This window comes from Gymnodraco acuticeps, unplaced genomic scaffold (genome assembly GCF_902827175.1).
Source record: "Gymnodraco acuticeps unplaced genomic scaffold, fGymAcu1.1, whole genome shotgun sequence".
Lineage (NCBI taxonomy): Eukaryota > Metazoa > Chordata > Actinopteri > Perciformes > Bathydraconidae > Gymnodraco > Gymnodraco acuticeps.
Genome location: NW_022990940.1, coordinates 2,550,095 through 2,574,736, shown reverse-complemented (window position 1 = coordinate 2,574,736; position 24,642 = coordinate 2,550,095). Strand labels below are relative to the sequence as shown.

The 24,642-nt window shown below is 42.0% G+C and overlaps 1 protein-coding gene across 1 annotated transcript in view; it reads right to left on the bottom strand.

Annotated features, from left to right (window-relative positions):
- Window positions 1-24,642, bottom strand: part of phlpp1 (PH domain and leucine rich repeat protein phosphatase 1) — a 44,157-nt gene that overhangs the window by 8,431 nt on the left and 11,084 nt on the right. The window contains exons 2-6 of the mRNA XM_034234538.1: window positions 8,997-9,193; window positions 7,938-8,063; window positions 6,921-7,069; window positions 2,623-2,769; window positions 719-946 (exon numbers count right to left, since the gene is read on the bottom strand). Of these exons, the coding sequence (XP_034090429.1) occupies window positions 719-946; window positions 2,623-2,769; window positions 6,921-7,069; window positions 7,938-8,063; window positions 8,997-9,193 (847 nt within the window). The remainder of the gene's footprint in view (window positions 1-718; window positions 947-2,622; window positions 2,770-6,920; window positions 7,070-7,937; window positions 8,064-8,996; window positions 9,194-24,642) is intronic.

The window sequence follows — 24,642 nt, the reverse complement described above, 5'->3', positions numbered from 1 at the left end:
ACTAATCATTTCAGCTTGTCTGGACGCGTTAACAGGCAATATGTCAACAGAAACAAACAGCTGCAGCCCACATCAATCTCATCAGGTGATCTTTGCTCAAACAGGAATGCTGGAAAACGTATTTACTGACCTCGTCTAAGCAAAGTGAGAAGGGGTGAAGTATTAACTGAAGAATAGTGCAAGTCACTCCAGCTCTATGCGTTTACTAACAAAGAGGAGACACCTGATGGAGCCACTGAAGGCAAATGATTTCCTGATTCCGTGCTGTCTGGCTGTCTGCTTGTGTTTTGGCTTCCTCTTGATGTTATTCTTTCTATCAATTATGGGATAACAGATTTCCTTGAGTTCTGGAAAAACCATTACAGAGGACTTTAAGGGACACTTTGATATACTTTATTAATACTTTATTAATCCCCGTGGGGAAATTGTTTCTCTGCATTTGACCCATCCTGTGTTAGGAGCAGTGTGCTGCCATTTTGAACGGCGCCCAGGGAGCAGTGTAGTGCCTTGCTCAGGGACACCTCGGTAGCACTTGGTCTTGCCGGGACTTGAACTGGTGACCTTCCAGTTGCCAAGCCCCTATCGACTTCGCCACCACCTATGTCATTATGTTAATGACATAGTTCTCTAGTAGATCATTCATAAAATCCCAAACATAAGCGATCATGATTTCTCTTCTTTTTTTCTGAATATTTGTAATATGCCTAAATTGCCGTACCTTAGATCGATGTGTTTGACTCGTAGAAGTCTGAAATTCTGCAGTGTGAGTGTTTCTAGGTTGTTTCCAGCCATGCACAGCTTCTCCATGGAGGTTAACTGCTCCAGCACCTGCGGCACATGCTTGAACTGGTTGAAGGAGAGGCCTAAGTAACTCAGCCTCTGGAGGGAACCCAGCTCTTTGGGAAGCTCATCTAGACTGTTGCCGTCCAAAAGGAAAGTCTGCAAACTGAGAGAGGAATAACAAATCAGACGTTTGACCACATCATGAAAGAGGCGATTGGCAAGATGGCAATTCAATAAAGATTTGTTTTTATTTAGCTTAGGATCAATGACGCTTTGTTAGATAGAACTTGTGCTACAATTTCAGCATTCAATACACCTCATGTCCAGCAGATGATAGTAGCGGGTTAAATGCCCTACCAGCCACTACAGGAATGAACAGGCATACCAGATAATTCCTGCAGATTAACTTGTCATCTAACCCAGCTTCTACCCACATACCTGTTTTATAAGTTTACAATGAGGTTTGACTCAAAAGCACAGGCACTTCCCATGAGCCAGTACTGACCAAATATCTCCCTCCATTTACGTATTTGCTTATGTCATGGTGGTGTAAATTCGCCCTAGAAATGCATTAATTGTCATGTCCATTAGTTCTACCGCCTTTTATATGTGTTAGTTTTGATTTTGTTGATGTATTTTTAACGAGTGCTCTGTGGCCTATTTCATTTGTTATTGTTAATTTTATTGTTTTTTTTATTACTGGAGCTTGTGTTTGACTTTCTGTTTTATTACATATTTTACGCAATGTAAGACATTGAGTAGGATTAAAGGCCCAATTCAATATAATGCATTATTAATATTTTTGTATATATTTAAAAAAAATTCTGACAATCCTTTAAAGAGTGAGTCAACTGATTTCCACAGGCAGGGGAGCTCATACTGGATCTCTACCAACACTTCAAATGATCTGAGAATTGCATGAGAACAAACTGCTTTCCTGCCAGTAAAATCTGATTTGTTAAATTCTCTTTAAAAGTTTTACCTAGATATAAATCTGTGATTACTTTGAAGGATAGAGTACCAATGTCACCCAGTAAACCTATTATAACACCAGAACCAATTGACATCATTCATTTCAATCTAATTCAGTGATCCCTCAATGAGGGATCACTGAATTAGGATCAATGAGGGATCACTACTTTACTGACAGTAAAGTTCTCAAGAAATGCAGCACACATTTCCATAAAAAGTTGAGGCCAAAAGAAAAAAGGAGATGGTAAAAACTGGATTTTCATACAACAGGTTTGCCCAACAAGAAACTAAACAAACTTGTAGAAAACACTGGTAACAGCTTTAAAACAGCTGACTAACAATAAAGGATGGAGTAAATTGACTTGCATAAACCAACGCTGGACAGGCTATGAAAGGCAAAAAGCCACAAGCAAGTCGAGTCGTTGTTTTCTCACATGTTGAAACCAGCAAAGTACACCATGGTGGTTGTTATGCCATGTACTTGTTGCTAGGTAACTCCCACATTTGGCTATGAGGTTGGTTTGTGAAAGGGTTCACTGACTTCCCACCACATGAGATGGCATCAATGCAAGCAAGCACAGGCCCCAACTCAGCAGTATCCCAAAACAATAAGAGAAACAGTGAAATAACTCCAAACATTACAAGTCAATTGCAGAGAAATGTAAGGTAAACACCAGACACAAAATACATTTTAGAAAAAACAATAAAGGAGGAAAAGCAGGCTACAATATGTCTGACATTTAGATAATAGGTTTATTCAGACTCTGAGTTTGGCAAAGATTTCGATCTTGCAACATATACACTGTTGGTTTTCACCATAGTCAAACATCAGGTCTGTATCCTCAATAACTTCCTTCGGTTACTCACTTGGTCATGGCCCCCACAGAGCCTGGGACACAGGTCAAGTAATTACAGCTGAGGTTGACCTCCATCAGCGTGGGGATGTCACAGATGGCCGGGGGGAATTGACCGATGTGGTTGTTGGACAGGTTGAGGCTCCGCAGACGAGAAAATCTGCAAATAGAGGATAAAAGTGTAAATGAAATGAAGAGGTTAGGGCTGCTCGATATGGCAAAAATCATAATCTTGATTATTTGGGTCAATAATTGATATCACGATTATTAAAAACGATTATCCATTTACTTTGAAAACATCTATTTATTGAACAAAAAATGCAAACAGTATGTTTTTAACAGTTGATTACCCTGAACTTTAAGTATAATTCAACTGAAAAACCAATAAAAACAAAAAACAAAAAACAGATACAAATAAAGAAAAAAAAAATCGTTTTATTTCGATTATGTTGTTTTCATAATCGTTGCAAGCCAAAATCGTAATTGCGATTAAAATACGATTAATTGAGCAGCCCTAGGAGAGGTAAAGAGGAGCTGAGAGAAGGCGAGCAATTGATTGGAGCTGCAGTTGCATCTTGTCAACATGAATATTGCAACAGAGTGGAAGATATTCATAAATATATTCATGAATATATTCATTGGCAACGTAGCAAAGTATAACTTACCCAAGATTTGTTTCATTGAAAAACACACAGTTGGATCGAACTCAATCTAAACCCCTCACATTTGAATTGTTTAGGAAACAAGCACAGCGTTGACGTCTCTGTTGTTCATTCAAACACTAGTGACCAGTGCTATTTGGCATGGTGTGCTATATGGCATGGTGTCCTATGGCACAGCAGCGACCTACAGAGGGGTAAGCCCCTTAGAGAGGGAGGGAGCAAGACAACAAGGCAAAGCAGGGGAAATGACTCTGTGTCTTTATTTATCCATCTACACACATACAGACACACACATGGGACCTGTTATCACCTATCATTTGCACAGCGAGAGCAGCTATGGCGAGCAGGAGATGGGCAGCGTGCCATAAAAGCACCGCGGGCAGGAGCAGCTGCATCAACTGACACTACTTGATTTACCTCCTTTTGTACACACACACACACACACACACACACACACACACACACACACACACACACACACACACACACACACACACACACACACACACACACACACACACACACACACACACACACACACACACACACACACACACACACACACACACACACACACACACACACAACACACACACACACACACACACACACACACACACACACACACACACACACACACACACACACACACACCACACACACACACACACACACACACACACACACACACACACACACACACACACACACACACACACACACACCACACACACACACACACACACACACACACACACACACTAAATCATGGTGATGGAGAAAAAGGCAACCGAGACGTCAGGGCTATTGATTAGGGTGGCCAAGTAATTCCAGCTGAGGGTGACTCCTACGGGCAGTGGGTGGGGGGTGTGTGTGGGAAAATGTCATTCCACCATTAAATCAACCTCTGCAATCTGCTGAGTAATGCTCATACCCCATCCTCCGACTTTGCCTGTCTGTGTCATGTTCTGTCATTCTGTCCTATCATGCTGTTGTTGTTGTTGAGTTTTCCTAACTCCTCTCCTGGAGTTAGGAAAGGAGGAGTCACAATTTAAAGCGGCATTAGTTATTTTGTATCTGATTATTGGATCATTTGACTATAGGTTGTGCTTGTAGTTACGTCCAAATGAAAATGATGTCAAAATATGGAGTTACGCTTTGGCTCTGGCAGGCCTTTTAGCATATTTTAGCTTATTGTTTTGGATTCACATCTCTCATATTCGATTATTACTAACTTAATATCTGGATGTTTTTCTTTCTATCAGACAAAAACATTCCATACACTAGCTCACGGTATCAAATAGCTTAAAGACAAAGTTAGCTACTAGCTTGTAACCATCGGTATATTTGTTGTTGAGGTTACAGAGCTGAAAGGAGTGGATATTGGAGTTGCATTCATCAGGTGGACAGAACCAAATAAAAGGCTAATGCTAATGCGGTGTGCATTTGTATCCGTTCTTTGGGCAAATACAACTTTATCACATAACATCCCAATGTTGCGACAAACACAAATCTATAAATGCACATTTACCAACAAATATTTGTGAGCTGTGCAGAGACCTTCAGCCTCCTTTAGTATTCCAGTCACAACTCTACTATCATCAACCTCATTTATAACTGCTGCAACCATGAAAGAAAAAATATATATTTCTCAGGAGCTGGCGAAAAAAACATAATGGGAAAAAGGGAAAGTGGATATTGGATTTATATTAATTCGGTGAGCAGAAACACACGCTAAATGAATGCTAATGTTGCTCTGTGTTAGCTGAGTATCCCAACAAGCAAACTAACCGTACACCATAAATCAACTTATTAATGTAAACAATATACTTCTCCTTCACCTTAGTAGCCGAAATAATACAATAACTCCTTTTACTTGGCCTCGAATACTCCTATACATATATTATCTTTCTGCCTCTTTTCTGGCCGACTTTCCTCCGTCTCTTTTGCCTTCTCCCATTTACTGTTATGTCCTTCATGAATTGCTAAAATATCATACATATGTAAAGAAACAGGCAAAAAAAATGCAATCACATGCATGGAATGTCACATATATCCCCTCGGTGAGTGGTGACCTCTGTCTGACAGGGGGACGCAGGGTGTGGAGGCAGTCCCATGCCAGAGGGGAGAGTTCATATCCCAGACTACTGATTATGTCTGATTGGCAAATCACCCACCAGCTAGTATTTGGCCAGAGAGAAAGGGAGAGGGAGAGGCATGCGGCAGGTTCACACATTCCATTCCTCTTGGAAAAATACAAAGCACTATGACCCCATGTTAGATGTCAGAGAAAGCCAGTGTTTATACTGCAACAAAAACAGGCTCTCACATAACGTCCACACCAAAACACAGAGCATTATTGTTCCTGACTCCAGCTCTTTTGACTTAAATCTCTCAGGGGCAAAGCAAGTACTTAAATAACTCTGCTACATGTTTTTGTCAAAACGCCTCTATTTTTAGCTTACTATTCATCTCTTTCTCATTACTGACCTCCTTTTCTGTCATGCTGGGTCAAATACGGATGAGCCTACTTAGGTTTGGCAAAGATAAATGGTTGTTATCTCCATTGACCATCAGGGGAGCTGTGCTTCACTTACCCCGATTTTAAAAAGCAGATTTTTCCTTTGCATCATCATCTTTTTAATACCAGTCTTTATCATTTAGAAAAGGATAAATACTCAATACTCTCAGAAAGGCAGACAAGTAAGCCAGATAATGCACGAAGCCATACACACAGACACAAATTCCATTCAGTGCAGTCATCTTAAGTAAGAACCAAACGCCATACTGTATCAGGACTTTGTATGCACTGACCCCAAATCTGTAGCCTGCAGCCACTTTCTGTTGCATACAAGCAAGCGACTCTCTCTCCCTCTCACATATACAGACACTCCATTCTGCAAACATTGCTCACACACACACACACACACACACACACACACACACACACACACACACACACACACACACACACACACACACACACACACACACACACACACACACACACACACACACACACACACACACACACACACACACACACACACACACACACACACACACACACACACACACACACACACACACACACACACACACACACACACACACACACACACACACACACACACACACACACACACACACACACACACACACACACACACACACACACACACACACACACACTTAATCTGGAACCATGATAAGCATGCAGCAGATGGTGCCCACAGAGAGAGAGAGAGAGAGTGAGGGAGACCACACACATTAAAAGCCTCCCTGCGGAGTCATCTAGCCTCTGGGCTCGTTTGGCCTTGCCTGGTCAAGCACAGCCCTGGCTAGCCTTTTCTGGTCACCGCGTGCCAATGGCCCGAGTCCGAGAATACTTAGGTTAAAGTATAAAGACGGCCAAACCAGCCAGCCATGACCTGTTGTGTCCAATGAGAACTCATTGTTTTCAGTCTGTTGTTGACAAATGATGCAAAGATTTGATAAAACTTCTCATGTCTCATCTTGCCAACACCAGCCCCTCCAAACAACCCTAAACGCTGTCCTCTCCTCTCTTATCTTCCACCTCTTCCTGCTACTGCTCCCTCTTTAGTTTACCCACAGGTGTGTTTACTGTACTTTTATGATGGCATTGTACCTCTGCAGCTGCTGCAGCCGCTGGTCTGCCGGCAGGAAGTTGTGTTTGAGGTTGAGGTGGGTGAGGTCGTGGCTGTAGAAGAGGTTGGGAGGAAGCTGCTCCAGGCTGCAGCAGGACAGATCTACGGAGTTAATCCTCTGGGACACCATCTATATGGGCGGGGGGGAAGCGAGAGGTAACAGAGTGAATGAGAAATGTGCAGTTAAACAGGATTATCACGACCACAAGTAAACTGGTTTACTGTGTATGTGTGTGGGCTGCTGCTAAGTGGGCAAATGTCATTCAATGGCCAATCTTCTTAGGATTAGGGATTCAGAAGAAGTAGAGGGAAAGTCTGACAGGTTAGTGACCTGACATCATACATTACACCATCCTGTAATCTAGTTAACTGCAGGTGTGTAGAGCAGTTAGCCTACGATTTGTTAGTCAAATCTTTGGGATAACACAAGCTAATCAAAAAGGAAATGAAGGCACCACCTGATCTTAAAAGAGAAAATCTACACCCTGTGAATTTGAGCTTTTCAGAAAGGAGTTCGCTGGAGGCTCAGCAGTTGTCACTGAGGCACGTGCTAATTCTATCCAGCCTCTATTCTGAATGGCCCGCTGGGTGCTGGTGACACGCATGTCCCTGTTCATATTTAGAGAAGAGCTTTTTAGGTTGTGGCCTACTTGAGTTCAAATAAAAGAAAGAAGAGAGCCATGTGTGAGTGCACTTAGAGACACTTGCTTTTACCACCGATCGGACAGAAATGTGCAGCTCTTTGAATCTCACTCAGCTCATACAGGCAGTGAAATTGTGGTGGGTGCCATATTTTCATACTTTTGCACTTGCAGTCACGCATGTTCTGATATACAATGCAGCTGACCCGTAAGTAGAGCCTGAGAGCATATGCTGATATTTTCCTTTTTTTCCCCCTTATAACTCTCATGCACATCCTCACACAGTAATAATAATAATACATTTAATTTATATAGCGCTTCTCATCTGCCAAGTCTCAAATCTCGAAGTGCTAGTACCTTGGCAGCGTGTCTGTGCCAGCGCAGGTGCTCCGTGAAGCTGTCAAAGCTGACGTAGTAGGTTTGACTCTGAGGCCCTGCCGAGCTGAAGGCCAAACAGTGATTGTGCTTCTTCACCTCCTCCACCTGTCCACAGAACACACACAGGAGTGACATTAGAGTCTGAAATCTGACATCTCTGACCCCATATGAATACAGAACGATGCGATTAAGTTTAGAGTCACACAGTCAAATAAATCAGAGAGGAAATGCTGACGCATGGATGCCTTAATAGATTAATTCTTATTTGAAAACAGCTTCTGTTGGAGGAAATAAGATGCTTAATGGCTGCAGGGTAAACATGCAGTCAAGCAGAAGCACACATGACAATATAATGCATAAGGCATGGGTGATCATTTTATATATAGAGTATGTGCGTGATATAAGCACGAATAAATCTGTGTGAAATTGTTTTTAGACACGCAGAGTCTCACTCAAGCACATGGATTCTGTGAATGAATGGATCACTAGTTACTGTGTTTGAATACTGGCACACATACAAACTATCTCACCACACATGCAGCGGCAGGTAAATGGGCGAATACTAGATTAGCGGTTACGTGCGGTGTGTGAAATGTTTAAAAACTGGGTGTGGCAGAGTGTCCTTTGTGTAAGGCGGGCCTAATTGTGTGGCCTTGGAGATAAACAGATCCATAAAGCTTTAAACAGATAAGGTATTTTTTTAGGGAGGAACTTCCAAATGGTAGAGAGAAATAAGGATACTTGAATGCCATAGTGATCCATTACACTGCACATTATGGCATTATGACTCCAGATTAGAATTACACACACACATGCTTGTAAAATACTGAAACATTTTGACTTTGTAGAAACTCTTTGGAGCATTAATGTATGTCAAGGACAACAAGTTGGTATTTAATCAGGTCACTATCTTATGATATGACATTATGAGTTTATGATCCAAAACATGATTACATGACATCATTGTAAAAAACCATGGGGACAAAGAAACACTATGTGATGCCAGTTGTGCACCGTTGTGGTGTGATGAAGACATACTTTTCCTCCAATGAGCGGCAGGATGTGCATCTTCCCCGTCTGGCTCTCCTTGACGGAGGACACGATGAGGCAGGTGCCACAGAGGATGACCTGCCGTCTGGTCCAGCGGTTGACCGGCAGCTGGAGCTTCCCTTTCCGAACGTTGTATGTCCCCGACAGCTGCACACGCTCCGAGTTCTCAATGCTTGAGGGCTTCCCTAGAACAAAGAAAAATGTATAAGAGTTAGCACTGTAGACTAACATGTGTCAGTACATTGTTTTTTTTATTGTTCAAGGTAAATAATGAGCGTACTAGTTAATAAAAGTATACTGCTTCTTTTGCCAGGCCAGGCTGAGACTTGGACACAATGGCGCTTGGAGCTTAATGATAATATCAGCAGGGTAAAAAAACAATGACCTGCCGATGTTTAGCAGGTATAATGTTTATCATGCTAACATTTGGGTAATATTACTCAACATAAAGTATAGGAATGTAATCTGTTTTAAAGGTACTGCATTGGACAAATTACACTTTTGAGCTATACACAGTTTCCAATCAATCTAATAGTTGTTGTATTGGTTTTATATTACAAGGCACAATACAAATAATGCGGTAGCTAGCCCCTAAATAAAGAAACCAAATGACAAACAATGCTGGGTTGACATAAGATCTAAAGACATTCGGCGCAATTGCTCCAAATGTCCTACTTTGCATTTGGACTGAAATATTCTCGATTTGAATTCAGCGTAGCTCTACATTAATATACTTAAATTCCACAGCAGCAGGTGCCCCTCTTTAAATTATTCTTTTACAATTACTGAGCTTCCTTTATTCAGTTTTACCCATCTGTCGGCCTTCTTCCTAACCTGTTCTCTCGCTTCACCACCAGCCGGCCAAACCTGACAGTCAGGCTGCTTATCAGGCGTTATGTCAGCTTGGCTGTGTTATCGTTCTGTCCAAACATCCACCTGCTTTCTGTCTACCTCCACCTCCGCAAAAAACGTCCCTGGGCTGTTATGGGCAGTCCTCCCCCCGCCATTTATTTCTCTATCCGGCTGCCTGATTTTCGGTTTCTCAATTCTATCAAATGTTTTGTGTTCGTCTGCCCGCAGCATCTTTCACCTCAATGTGATGCCCAATTCAGCCAAGAGATTCATGCCGTGGTTTACCAAGTTATCTTTTCCAAGCGAGAGATCCAATCCAATCCACTTTATTTATATAGCACAGTTTAAAAACAGAGGGTTTGCCAAAGTGCTTCACAATGAACGTAACATTATAATACAAATATTACACGAATAGATAAAAGGCACACATAAGAAAAGATAAAAAAGCACAAATAAGAATTATTCTTATTTGTGCTTTTTTTTTTTTTTTTTTTTTTAAAAAAAATACAAGGCACATAAAGGCTATGGACAGACAGTAAAAGCATACAAATAGGTATGACATAGCTCAGACTGACTGGTAAGCGAGGGAAAAGAGGTGGGTTTTTAGGCGTGACTTAAAAGCTTCAAGAGTGGGCGACAATTCAACATGAGGGGGCAGGTCGTTCCAGAGCCTGGGGGCTACCGATGAGAACGCTCGGTCTCCCCTGGTCTTTTTCTTTGTTTTTGGGACTACAAGCAACAGCTGATCAGCCGATGACAGATGGCATAGAAAATGTCTTACATACTGTTGCCTTTTGTAAAGTGGCTGCATCCATCCTGCACTGACTCTTTCACACGTTTCACATCACCTAACACATGAACTGAACTGACGCAAGGGGGTTGTGGAGGTGAATAAGAGGGAGGAAGAAAGAGTAAGAAGGGCACAGCAAGTGTGAACCGACACAATCTCTCTTGGCTTTTCAATCATTTAGGTCTTCCACATGCCGGCGGTGAAGGCTAGCGCAGTAGAGTGGGCTACTTCACGCTGCTCCCATCCAACACACTCAGCAGTTAAATAACATCCTGACCAGAGCTCTGCTTTGCTGATGTGGCTAAATCTGAGGCAAAACATACATATTTTATTCTTAAGATTTTCAATAACATATACAGCACACAGCTTGAAATCCATCGCAGCTTCTGAGTCCTGACCTTTGCTCTTGGCTACAAGCTAATCTTGTGTTCACAGCAGAATCATTTGCCTAGCTTGCAAAAGGATATTTGCTTTTAATTGAATGCCGAGTGTGATAACACTGTTGTTCAATGTTGATCAGGAGTCATGTTTGATGTGTGCTGTATTGATATGCGTAAATAGCAGGACTGTAATACATAACTACAGAGCATGCAGAGGAGCACAAGCCTCAGAAGAAACGTTCAACGTGCAGCCGCCTTACTACTTACTGGCTAGTACTAATCTTCTGAGGAGAAGTGTGAGAATGCATCGCTGCCAGAAGATTACACAAAGTCACACATGTCACATAATACTGCAATCTAGCATTAACAATCCCTGTGGATTGGCCAGAAACATTGGTTAGGAACAAAGGTACAAATAAACTTGTGCTTTAACTGCTATAACATAAGTGGATGGTTCTAGGGGAAAATACATGTGTCTTCTTTGTGAAGGACTTTTTATAGAACTATTTAAAAAGGCAGTGACAATTTAAATATGGCCCTATTATAGTAAATGCAGTTCTGCCTGGCACAAAGCTGTGAAGCTATCTATAATAACCTGTATATCACAATTTAAGTAGCATAACCTGTTTTTAATCATTTATCTCTGTGCTCTGGCAGTCTGCCTTGGCTTAACAGCAGTAAAAACAAAGCTGGCAATCCTTATCTACAGAAAAATATGGATAAATATGTTTAAATGAGCGATGAGGATATGAAAGACATCTGTATTTTTTCCAATGTCTTTGTATTGTATACTGTATTTAAAGATAAATGAGCAAAACACAGCTGAAATTCCATTTAGCATTATATTGTAAGCAAAATTCACCCAAATATGAATATAATACAATAATATCTATTTGAAATATGATACATTTGAAATCAAAAGGATAAAGTAAATTCCTGCCACTCGATTCCTTCCCAATTTGTCCAAGCTTCCCCCCTAAATATAAGAGGTGTCCATTCTCATTTTCACTTTCAAATCAGTGGTTTAGATAAGTGAGTTAAACTGGGGGCTGAACTGTCCCTAACGAGGGGTCATGGGGAGGGGAAATATAAGAAAACAAAGATTAAGGAGGAAGCTAGGTATCATTTTTGAAAGAAAGAGTTCTACCGGCGTGTGTCTAAAAAACATGACTGACTATATATAAATATATATGATTAATACATTGTTTTTATTACGAGGCAATCTAACTTTACTTGAATAATAAGACTTCTATTTAATATTTTCTTGAATTGAGTACATGAACTGCATATAACTATATCTTATTTAAACCTACATTTGAATTATCAGACCATGTACCACCTTGCTAACAGACAGACAAACTGACTGGTTTCTCTGAGCAGACTGGTTACCCCTTTACAACTTCACTGGCTGGCAGAGGTAACCAGCAGGCCCATCATTTTTGGAAGGGGGTATGTGTTTCATTATACAAATTATTCACGAGCTTTTAGCCTCAATATGTCACATGGGCAAATTCCTACTATTTTTAGGCCCTTTGTTGGAACGTGCGCTCTCCCACACTAGCATATGCACACCCACACTACTCCCCTTCCCACTCTTCCCCTCAATGACATTCACACACGCACTAACACAGTGACAGTGATTAACCATCTCCATATGTGCATCCATATAACATCCCCCCCCCCGAAATGTTGATGGACCAATATCAGCAAGATATATTGTAGCGATATAAAATACAGACAGGATAAGTGGGATGCTCTTGTGATAAAAGAAGTTTGAAAGATTCTCCTATACGGATGATGCCGTTTACAACCGTATCAAACAGACGTGGGATGACTGGATGGAGGAAAACGCTTCAGTCTGGCCATGGGAATGCACAGTGGAGGAAGCAGGGAGATGGGTGTGACGCCCACGTGAGCATCCTGTTTACAGGGGTGCGCCAGAGTGAGGCAGGATCTCTCCGTAACCCTCCAGCAGAAGGAAGGAAATCATAAGAGACAGTTACTTTATTACAAATGTATGAACCATAGGCCACCTACACTACTATATTCTGAGCAGGGATGATCTTAGTCACCATGGTCATCCCATAATCTACGGGGGAAGCATGACTTTTAAAAATAATAGACCGGCCCTGCAAGGTGGGTGTGTGCAGAAGTCGTTCTATTCTTAGATATACTGTATGTGCGTGCAGGAGTACAGTGTGTGTGTGTGTGTGTGTGTGTGTGTGTGTGTGTGTGTGTGTGTGTGTGTGTGTGTGTGTGTGTGTGTGTGTGTGTGTCTTACTGAAGATGGCTTCCTTCCTTTTTCCTTCCAAGCTCAGGAAAAGACTGTTTCCCCTCCACACTAGGCTTAAATACCCATGTGTGCACAGTGCGCACCCCTACTGCTACAACACACATCAGGCTGCGGTCACTCTCAGATAAAACCTCAACTTAATCCAAGATATTAAAGCTTTTAAACTCTGTAAAAGGTTTGTTCACACAAGTATATATTATAATACGGAAACATCCTTTGCTTGAATACACTTGACTTCCACGGTGTGTATTATGAATCAATTCACTTTATCTGACTATACAGTATAATCCACTCAGTGACAATACAGCTATCCAGGGAGTCCTTGCGATGTATATTAAAAACAAACAGTAAAGCAACTTGTAACTGAGAATACTGGCCTATGTGAAAATCATGGTACTATACTACTGAAATATACCATTGATGCGTTCGATCCGAATGCAGAAAATCCAGAAAAATACATTGTGTTGCCTTTAAACATGCGATCTTATAACCGTAGAGCAAGTGCTGTAGCAAGTGTGTCTTTTTATTGTGTAATCTTTGCAAAAGTCAATCAGATTCACATAAAAGGAAACAACTCTTGCTTTAAGTCAGTATTATGAGCTCTTGTTTCCAAGACCAGGCTATAAAGCTCCCTCCAGCTGCCCTGTTATCCATCATTGTTGCTGGTGATCAGTACCAGGCCAACCTCTCTCCATCCATCTCCCAATTTAACAGATCACTATTTTCTTCTGGCCTTTCTCTGTTATAACAAGGACACATCCCTGGTTAATAATCCTGCCCTGCTAAATGCAACCTGACATCGGCACACCTCTACTACAGGACTGGGCATGCCGCACCGCAGGGCATCGATGACCCACATAAGTCCCAGCGGAGCACGAGCATTGCGTAGAAACACACTTTCTTATTCTATAGGCAGTGGCAGATGATATGTACCGGATGGAAAGACTCTAGGTCGGACTTATAAATGCTTCTATATTGGGCTCTTATATCTACAGGATCAGCTTTTTCCCTCCCAACCTCAGGATCTCATTCGAGAATTACCATTGGGACGCATTTGTAAGAACTTGATAGGAGACACTCTATCAGACAAACGTCAACAAATAATGCTTCGTGTTGGAGCTATTATCAAATAAAAAGCAAACTACGGTTGAGGACAATTAGTTAAGAAGGGATATAGAAAGAGATGTAAGACAGAGAGGTGCCAGCTGTTACTCTGTGACACAAATAGCTACACTGTCCTTCTGTTACAAAACACACACACACACACAATGTCCACAAAATGTTGACTAAAATTGTGTTTGCAGGAAAGGGAAGAAAGAAGAATGTCTATATCTGAGCAGCTATGTCTCTTGGCCAAAAGCGCTGCACTCTTTTCTCCATCTCTGCCCCCACTCTTTCTCATTCTCTGTGGATGACTTGCGCCGATTACTCAGATCCGAAGTGACAGGCCGTGTTAAGCCAACTGGCCGCTCAGACAGCAGTTGACGAGTCTTGCTGGAAGGTGGCAAAGGCCGTTGTGGGTGATAGACTGTGCCCTACATCTGTCTGCACATTACACTCTACCTCTCTGCCGTTTTCACAATGAACATGAACTGTGAATGTGCACACACTAAATACAGATTTTCTGGAAGGTCCTAAAGTGTAAGAGTTTCTAAATAGAGAAAACCTTAATGCTCAATGTCCACTGCATGAGTCAGCTCCAATCAACCCAACACACTTTGGAACCAGGTGCTTCAATACATGTTAGTATCAACTGCAGATAGTACCATATCAATGTGGCAGAATTGTAAGGAAAACCCCAAACAAGAAATGTCTGTCGATAAACACATACAGAATTGTGACCACTATTTACCTTAGCTTGGCTTTTTAAACATTGCACCTCTGTACAGAATGTCATGGTCCAAAGAAAGAACAAGGTGTCACGTACTATCCACAACTTTCGCCAAAGGATCGAAATCCAAAAGAGTAATGGTTCCATTGAACTTTAATCAGGGCGAGCCTTGCAGTGGAAATGTGGCGCTTCTTAATCGTTCAAACTTCCTCTTTAAAAGTTCCCAGATGTTGTCACACAAATGGGTCCATGGTGGAAAAGGGGCTGCCTCCTCTGGGACTCAGAAGGTGTTGATGTGTGAAATGTGTCAAGCTGTCCCTTGCGTGAAAGTGATACAAATATGTGTTTGCATGGGAAATAGATGGGATGTGACGCATTATCACCGTGTGGCCAACTGTCAATCGGTGTGCTCTGACTTTGAACCGTGATCAACATTTCTCGTGATCAGTTTCTCACTTTTTCAAAAACCCAGATGAAGCATCTTGCTGAATGCTCTAAAAATGTTGACTGCCAAGGAGGCTCAGAGTCAGACTGTTGCCAACTGGGGCTGAAACTATAAGATCTACACTTTGACTTTACAGTACAGCAGTCAACAGTAAAACCATGATAAAGAACTGTTAACTCTGCAGTATCAGCGCCATGCGCCGTTGATTAGCTAGATGAGCATTTCATCAATCATCCATGTTGCAATTGCTTTGAGTTTCTCTTCAGTTAATTAAAAAACATATATAATTATATTGTTATGCATTTCAGATGGGTGACGCCCCATTTTTATAGTGTAGAAATTGTAGATTTTAAATTATCTGGAGAGAACTTAAACAATATCGATCAATAATTCAGGATAAGGGCTGCCTTGTGTTTGTAGATTTGTTTTTTTTGGTTCTCCAGAGTGCTGAAAAGTGCTTCCAATCCCTCTAGGAAAAGCTGAGTGGCGCTTTGTCTATTGTAAGACACTGCACATCTTTTAGCTTAAACAGCTCAGTCGAGGTGATGTTTCTTCTTCTTCTCTTCCGCCTCCGTCTGCACTACTCTCAGATGGTGATGTAGCATTAAGGATCAGGGCCAGAGACACTGAGGGAAGGGGGAGGGGGGGGCTCAGGGAAAGTATGTTGACCATGAGACGTCCCTCCAGCCCTGGAGAGAGGATGGAGTGGATAATTAATAGTTTGATGGATGCCCTCAAATTCTGATACCTCATGTCGTCAGGAAGGACACAAGAAGACAGAAACACGCGCACACACAACCACACACACACACTGTACAAACCCTCGTCACTCAGTCCAGTGAAACACATCCTGAATCCAAATGAGGTCACAGCCTGCAATATCTTCCACATCAAACCATTATTACCCTTTGCCCCTGGGGAGAAGAGAGCTAAACAGCCATTTGCTATTAAAGGCAATGTACTTCTCTAGTTATCAGGTCAAGGCAATACCATCCACAGCCTTTAGAGGCACTGTGCGAATGTGTTAGCAGAGGGATGACCTAAAGGAGGATTTGTAGTGTGCAATATTTGATTTATGTAAAAATACAATAGGGAAAGTGCAATTTGATTATGTATGTGCAATAGGGATATGTGCAATAGGGATATGTGCAATAGGGATATGTGCAATAGGGATATGTGCAATAGGGAAAGTTCTGTACCTGTATGTTTCTTGTTTGTTTCTTTGCCATGTGATATGTGATCTCTGTTCTGTATCTATGACTGATTGACCTGAATGTTTTATGTGTATTATCTCGATGCCCAAGACAAATTTGTCCTAAGGGAGACAATAAAGCTTTATCTTATCTTAAAGGTCCCATGACATGCTTTTCCGGCTATTACCCGTCCCCTTAGGCGCTTTCACACTGCGGTACTTTTCCCACAAAGGTTCATGTGAACTTAGTTCATGTGAACTCTTTAGTTCGCATGAACTAAGTACAGATCGCGTTCACACTGGAAAAAGTCCGTGGGGGTGGATTAGGCAAATGAAGCCGCTGACGTCACTTGTTCTTCTTCTGCTTTGGGTTTACTGGCAGGCCGCAAACCACTTCACGGCGTATACTGCCGCCCAAAGTCCCCGGCCGGAAGTCCCCGGAGTTGGGGACTGGCTTCAGTAGAAGCTGCTGGGACTCCCAGCAGCTTCTACTGAAGCCTTCCGAGTAAATCGCCAGAACGCCGACACCTCCTCATCTCCACCGCTCCCATGTTTTATTTTGTGTTGCCATAAGTTAGTCTCTCTGCGTTTCTGCGCTGGGCTAATGCTAATGCTAATGCTGCTAATGCGAGGATAATAAAATGGCGGCTTCACAAAACTTTTTGGGAGTTTTACAGGGCGTGGTTTGCAATCCTTCCAGCCAATCAGAAATGTAGCTATTTTCTCACAAAAGAGCCGTTCGAAAGTCCCTGCTCTCTAGCAGGGACTTTAGAGGGGGTAAAAAGGTTCACATGAACTAATTTGAGTACCGGCTCTTTTTGGTGTGAACGCGATAAAAGAGTTCACATGAACTAAGTTCACATGAACCTTTGTGGGAAAAGTACCGCAGTGTGAAAGCGCCTCTTGTGTGTTATGTAGCTTTTTATGCATGTAAACTGTCTGCAGAGTCACAAACCCTCAAAGTACACCCTGTAGCGAGTAAAACTCTAACACAGAAAATACCTGTCTACGCTGCCCCAGAACGCCTCGTTGGAGATTTTTAGTTTTCCATTTTTTTCTTCCTGAGCATGGTGACGTAACCATGCCCAGGTCCAAATGGACCAATGCTTGGAGCTCCTCACACCCACACACATACTTACTCAGCCTTATCTTTTCTCAGCTGCGGCTCTGTGGATCTCCACTCACAGTTTGCCACACACTCACGTGTGTGTGCTCAGGCTGAGTTCTGCGGTGTCTCGCTGTCCCCACGCAGCAACCAGGAAACGACACCAGTAATCCAGCTCACACTGTCCGCTCCTCGAGCGGAGCAGCGAGCCCCGCCAACACGGCACCCAGACCCCACGCAGCATTCTCATCTGTCTGTCATTACTGGTGTCATTTTCTGGTTGCCATCAAACGCCATTGTAACACATAAACACACATCAGAGCATAGTGGGCTCATAGGGAGGAGGAGGAGGGGGGGGGGTGCTCCAACAAGGCGTGTATGACAGAGAGTGAATACACATACAGAGCAGGGTTTCCGCTAGGATTTTTACTCGCCGGTCAAATGTCCGGACAGAATTAATTTTACCGGACAAATTTGAAACTTACCGGTCATGTTTCAATAATAATAATAAGAGTTGTGTAGCAGAGTTTCCGTTAGCAGGTAATTACGGATTAGGACCGGATATGCTGATGTTTAAAACTCAGTTAATGGGGATCGTTTTTATATTGCTTCAGTTTATAATCGTAACAGATCGGAAAAATTCAGATTAATTTTTCAATAAATGATTCCGCAAACAACAAACAACATAATTATTACATTCAAATAAACTACTTGTAGTAGATGAAGTACATTATTCAAAAGTTTAAATTAACTTTGAATAATAACACGGGAGAAACGGATGCTCTCTTTTCCTCTCTCCCTCCCTCTCTCCTGACAGCCCGCCAGTTTCTCATGCAGCTCACTAAACAGTGGGCGGAGCTTCAGGTGATTATGCAGCAGCTGATCTGATCTCTCTCTTCGGTCCGGTTACACTTCACTCGCGTTTATGTCCATATCGATCAGATCCAGCTCTCCTGGTCGGCCTCTATAGAGAGCACAGATCAAACTATTAAGAGTGAATATCGGCCGATAATGATCGGCGGCCGATCGATCGGAGCATCGGACATTTTGACCGGCAGGTTTTGAATTTACCGGTTTTTATTAAATTTTACCAGCTAAAAACCGGTAATTACCGGCTAACGGAAACCCTGATACAGAGATGCTGTATGAGAAGCCCAATGTGATTTTGGAACATTGAACAATGTAAATCTATTCTAGTAGACCTCAACAATGGAATTATGATCAGTAGAAATGGCCATGATATGGGACCTTTAAGTAATGCCAAGTTATCTTTAACTAGAATTTGACCTACTTGCACACTGCGTTGTTCTCCATTGTTTTCTCTATCATGACTTCATACACAGGGCATTTCCTATCTTCTCATAGCAGGTCATGTTACCTAATGCAAATCTGTGTTTATGGGCTGGAGCAGAAACGGATGCAAATGATGTGTAAATATGCAATCATAACTCATGCACCCGACAGCTGGAACGAGGAACTACAATGAGAAAGGCCTCGCAAGAGGTTGATAAATCATATTGTGCAGCTATGATATTTTAAATAAATTACTTATATACCCTTAAGTAAAAATAAATAACCGCATTTCCATCAGCTGCACCGTCCTTCACACCACCAGCTGCACTGTGAATGTTTTTCATCTTGTTAATTCAATCAATATCCACTAAAAAATAGACCCAGATGCAGCAGACAGAGATAATTGTGTTCGAGATGCTTAGGACCACAGGTGTAGGCATTCATATTTGAAAAGAAAGAGATTTTCCCCAGTGATTCCCTCCGTCAGTGGTGGTTGGATGCTGATGTAGATGTGTGCTTCCTCTCTAAACCCCCCCCTCTTCCCAGCTGTACTCCTGGAGCTGTTATGTAATGAGTGTGGGTTACGAAACCTACATAGGAAAACACGAGCCCCCTGATCAGCTAGCACAGAGCGCACACACTCACACACACACACAAGAGCACATAAAAGGTTTCACCGCCTTGTTTGTGTGTAAGCGAATGACTGTCGTCGTCATCGTAGTGGACTGAAGTGTCCGTGTATTTGCTCATGCATACAATGTGTTTATATCTACTACACAGTAAATGAATGCATGGTGTATGAGGCTGTAAAAGTGTTCAGAGCTCCCAAATAAATGATTTAGTATGGTTGTGGGTGAGCGTGTAAAATACATTAACAAAGAACCTAACGAGAATAATAAGGGTACATATTTGCATGTTGCAGTAGAAGTGTGAATACTTGGAGCTATGCTGGTGTAGAAAGAACCATGTAAAGAGAAAGGAATAACGGCGATGGCTAATATGGAGGAGAGTACAAATATAAAAGGAAGATAAAAACACGGACAAACAGGGCAAAATAAATTAGCTACAGGCATATCCTGTCACATTCGGCAGAAAATGTCAGGAGAGTTAAGAGCTGAAGGCGAGGTTAGCTATTCTTAGTCAACTAGTGTCAATATTAAGGCTGCCACAAACCAGGAAACCACACACTACATCCTCCTATGCTCACACAATTACATTTTTATATTTGGCTTGCATGAACATTATCAGGATGGACACAGCTAAACTGGGTCATCTAGTTGTTGCCACTTATCTTTATCCTTTATGATAATATACATAATATATGTGTGTGTGTACAACTCGACAAGTACAATAGATCAAAGATCAACCAAGAACGCAGTCAGAAAACTGTAATGGGTGATTTCTGACTGTTTTAGTATTATGGTCTGGTCTTTTGAAAAATAATTGACGGGTTGGTTAAAAATAATAGCTTCATTGATTTATGAACAAAGCAGTTCTTCAATATATTTTAAATGGAAATGGGACTTCTTCTCTGTTAAGAGTTGTCAGCATTATGACGAGTAACACCTTGAATCTTGAAACTGAGCTGAAATAATTATAACTTGAGAATATTTGTGCCTCTCAGAAAGTTTTTTTCTCCGTCGGACTATTTTTAGCGATCATCCCTCTATTCGCAAATCTCAGAAAATAACTTGCAGAGTAAAATATCCCAACAGATAGAAATCAAGGCAAAAAATACCAAGAAAAGACTGAAAATATGCCCGAATTATTCTTTAAAAAGCAAAGACCCATACCTACAGTGGCAGATTGTGTTTTTAAAGCTCGGTTGGATGCTAGTCAATCGGAAGCTATTGGTACCTGTTTATGTGGATAATTATGTAAACGATGCTGTATGATGTCCTTTTGTTGTTCTATTTATGTTTTTATGTTTCATGTGGAACTACTTGAGCAGGTCTCCCTTGAAAAAGAGATCAATGATCTCAATGGGATTTATCTGTATAAATAAAAGGTTTGAAATGAAATGAAGTGTTTCTTTATCAGCAGACATTTAACAAGAAATATATATCCTTTATTTAACCAGGTAAAAGCATCATTGAGATTCAAATCTCTTTTTCAAGAGCGACCTGGCCAAGAGGGCAGCATGAACAATGTTACAACAAATGAACACAAAACAACACAGGCAGACGAAAACAGCGGTCGTAAGAAAGAGCTATAAGGTCTTTTTCCCGAGGACATAAACAAGTAAGATGTCTGACAATACCTTGCATCACACAGTGCCAGGAAAATGATGATAAAGCTTATTGTTTTTTCTAAGGTTAACTACAGAGAAAATACTTTGATGTCTCTCTCACTTCCAGCGAGCGCCTAATATCTTTCCAGCTAAAAGGTCAAATGTATTCTCTGTCAAACCCTTCAAGTGTTTATGTAACGCTGTTCCATTGTAGAGTGAGTTCAAGTGCATGACAAACGTGTTCATCAGTGTGGAAGAGGATGGCTATTCCATGTTGGGAAATAATGAATAACCAGCGGGTCATGAATGCGTGAGAAACAAATGGAAGGCTGTGCTTTCACAAATACAGCAAGCCTCCACACGTGTGAACTGAGTTTCTGTTGTGTGATAGTAAACTGGCATGAGAGTCAGGGAGCATTGTGTAATGTGCTTCTTCATTGCAGGCTCACACACACAGGTTATGACCGCAAACGTTTTAAATGTGTGTGCATATCTTAATGTTTCAGAGAGCAAGACTGAACAGAAATTGCGTTTTTCCAACTTATCATCCTCCATTACCCATCCCCTACGGTATATTACGTTCAATATCTCCCGCTGTCAGCCACACTGATTCTTTTCTCCCTACTTTCTCCCGCTTAGATATAAAGTTTGAGTGGTTTTATGTGGCAGTTGTTTAAGGGAATCACCACATCTAGCCAAGCTTACAGATGACTTTTAAAGCATTTTAAGATATATCACTATAGGGCTCATTATGCTTCACTTTTCTTATGTAGGTGCTGCTCTGTATTCGATCATTTTCTCTGACCTTCTCAAAGGGGAAGAGAAGTGAAAAGAGAACTTCAAAAAAAGGACACATCATATAGTAGATTATTATTAGAGTGATATTCGGCCCTCCTCTTTGTTCACTGCTTCCTCCCTAGCCTCCAGAATGGCACACCCTTCCCCTAGCTCCACCCACAGACCCCCACATGCCAGCGGTCCCTGCAGTGTGTCCTCAGCACAGCCTGTGCCATCACGCTGAAGGATACGCTGTTGACAGATACGGGTCACTGCAGTCCCGGCACAGGGTGGCACACACTCATGAATGATGCAGCACTCACCACAGCTCCCTCACGAACACATGAGAACACATAATCAGGCCTGATCATGCACAACGACAAAAAAGGCGGGCCGCAACTTGTGGTGAAGAATTCCCATAAGCCAGTAGAGAAGACAACATTGTGAAATATGATATGCCTGGAGGAGCTTTTAAACAAGGTATGAACAGGAAAATACATCCCCGCTAATGGCTCCATTATACTGAGCCTGACTCATACTTGTTTTCAAGGATCAATAGGCGCTTTCACACCGCAGTACTTTTCCCACAAAGGTTGATCAGTACTTAGTTCATGAGAACTCGTTAGTTCTCATGAACTAAGTACAGATCGCGTTCACACCGGAATAAGTCCCTGAGGGTGGATTAGGCAAATGAAGCCGCTGACGTCACTTCTTCTTCTGCTTTGGGTTTACTGGCAGGCCGCAAACAACTTCACGGCGTATACTGCCACCCAAAGTCCCCGGCAGGAGGTCCCCGGAGTTAGGGACTGGCTTCAGTAGAAGCTGCTGGGACTCCTATAACGCCGACACCTCCTCATCTCCATCTTCTTTTGTGTTGCCATAAGTTAGTCTCTCTGCGTTTGTGCGCTGGGCTAATTCTAATGCTAATGCAAGGATAATAAAATGGCGGCTTCACACAACTTTATTGGAGTTTTACGGGGCGTGGTTTTCATTCCGCCCAGCCAATCAGACATAGGAACCTTTTTCTCCCACGAAAGTACCTGCTCTCTAGCAGGGACGGAAAAGGGGGAAAAAAGGTTCTCATTAACTAATTTTAGTTCCGGCTCTTGTTGGTGTGAACGCGACATTTCGGAACTAAAGTGGGAAAAGTACTGCGATGTGAACGCGCCTAATGCAACTCAGATTTAGTTGCTTCACAATTTATTGATAACCTGATTTCTAAATTGACAGAAAATAAGTAGAGCTTAATGTGAAGGTATTTATTAAATGAGTGATCCTGTATTCTATTTCTATAAAGATTTTGGGGGGGATTTGTTGCCTTTACAACAGCAAAGGTTAGGAAAGGGGGAGAAAACAAGGAAAACATAACCAACATAAGCCTGTTGACATCACAAGCTCAGAGTTTTGAAAAAAGTATTTGAATAACCAAAGAAGACCTTCTTAAACTACTTCATGTGACAAATTAACTAACCTTGGTTCTGGAAATTGGTGGAGTGTCTTTTGAAGCACTAACTGATCAGACAAAATTAAAGACATCACCTTAGGTCTGGGATATGTTGATTGGCATTTTGCAGTATTTTCTCAAACACACATTAACTCATAATTCAGGACACTGGTTTGCTCATCAGCAGCGTAACTGTGTCACTACAGCCTCCGCATTCTGTCACTCAGCAGCTGCTAATGGCCTGTATACAGCAGCAGCCTGTCTCTGCAGCACTCTACACGGCCTTGATAAAGAGCGCAACGCCTTATACTGTATGGAGGGGCTTAAAAGAGAGCGAGCAAGAGATGGAGCGAGGTATTGTCGTGTTAAGCACCAGTTCAATAACCCCCTTCCAGAGACAGAGGTTTAGACCCACCTAGCAGTCAACCCCCCTTGGAAGTGCATCAGGGGAGGGTGAAATGTGAGAGCCAGGGATGAAGGGAGAGGAGCGATAAAGGAGCAGGCTGACAACACCTCCCTCTGATACCGAGGCTAAAGAGGCGAGATGAGAACGGTAATTGGTAAGCCAGTGAACGTTTGCGAAAAAAGGTTAGAGCTGAATGTGTGTGCATAGGCGCGTAGACAGTTTATGTGTGTGTGTTTATGTGTGCGTCAGTGATTAATTTGCTTGCAGGGAGTCCCGGCCTGTTTGTCGCCCTGGGTTTCCCTGTTCATTTGTACCACTGCATTAATAATGCCTGTCGCTGATAGTCAAAAAACTGGGACATTTTACATTCACTGCACTACTCCATCACTTTGTCTCTCCTCGTCATTCTCAGCGGTCTTTTTAACAAGATCATTGTCATGGTTTAACATAAGAGAGGGAAGAGTCTCAACATTAGTATGGCCGAAGACTTTTTTTCAAAGTCATCAGAATCAAGTACGCTATTAAAGTTTAACTGGCTGGAAAGTAAAAATCATTACCTGAATTACCTCCTGTATTTCTGTATTTCAGCAAGTCCC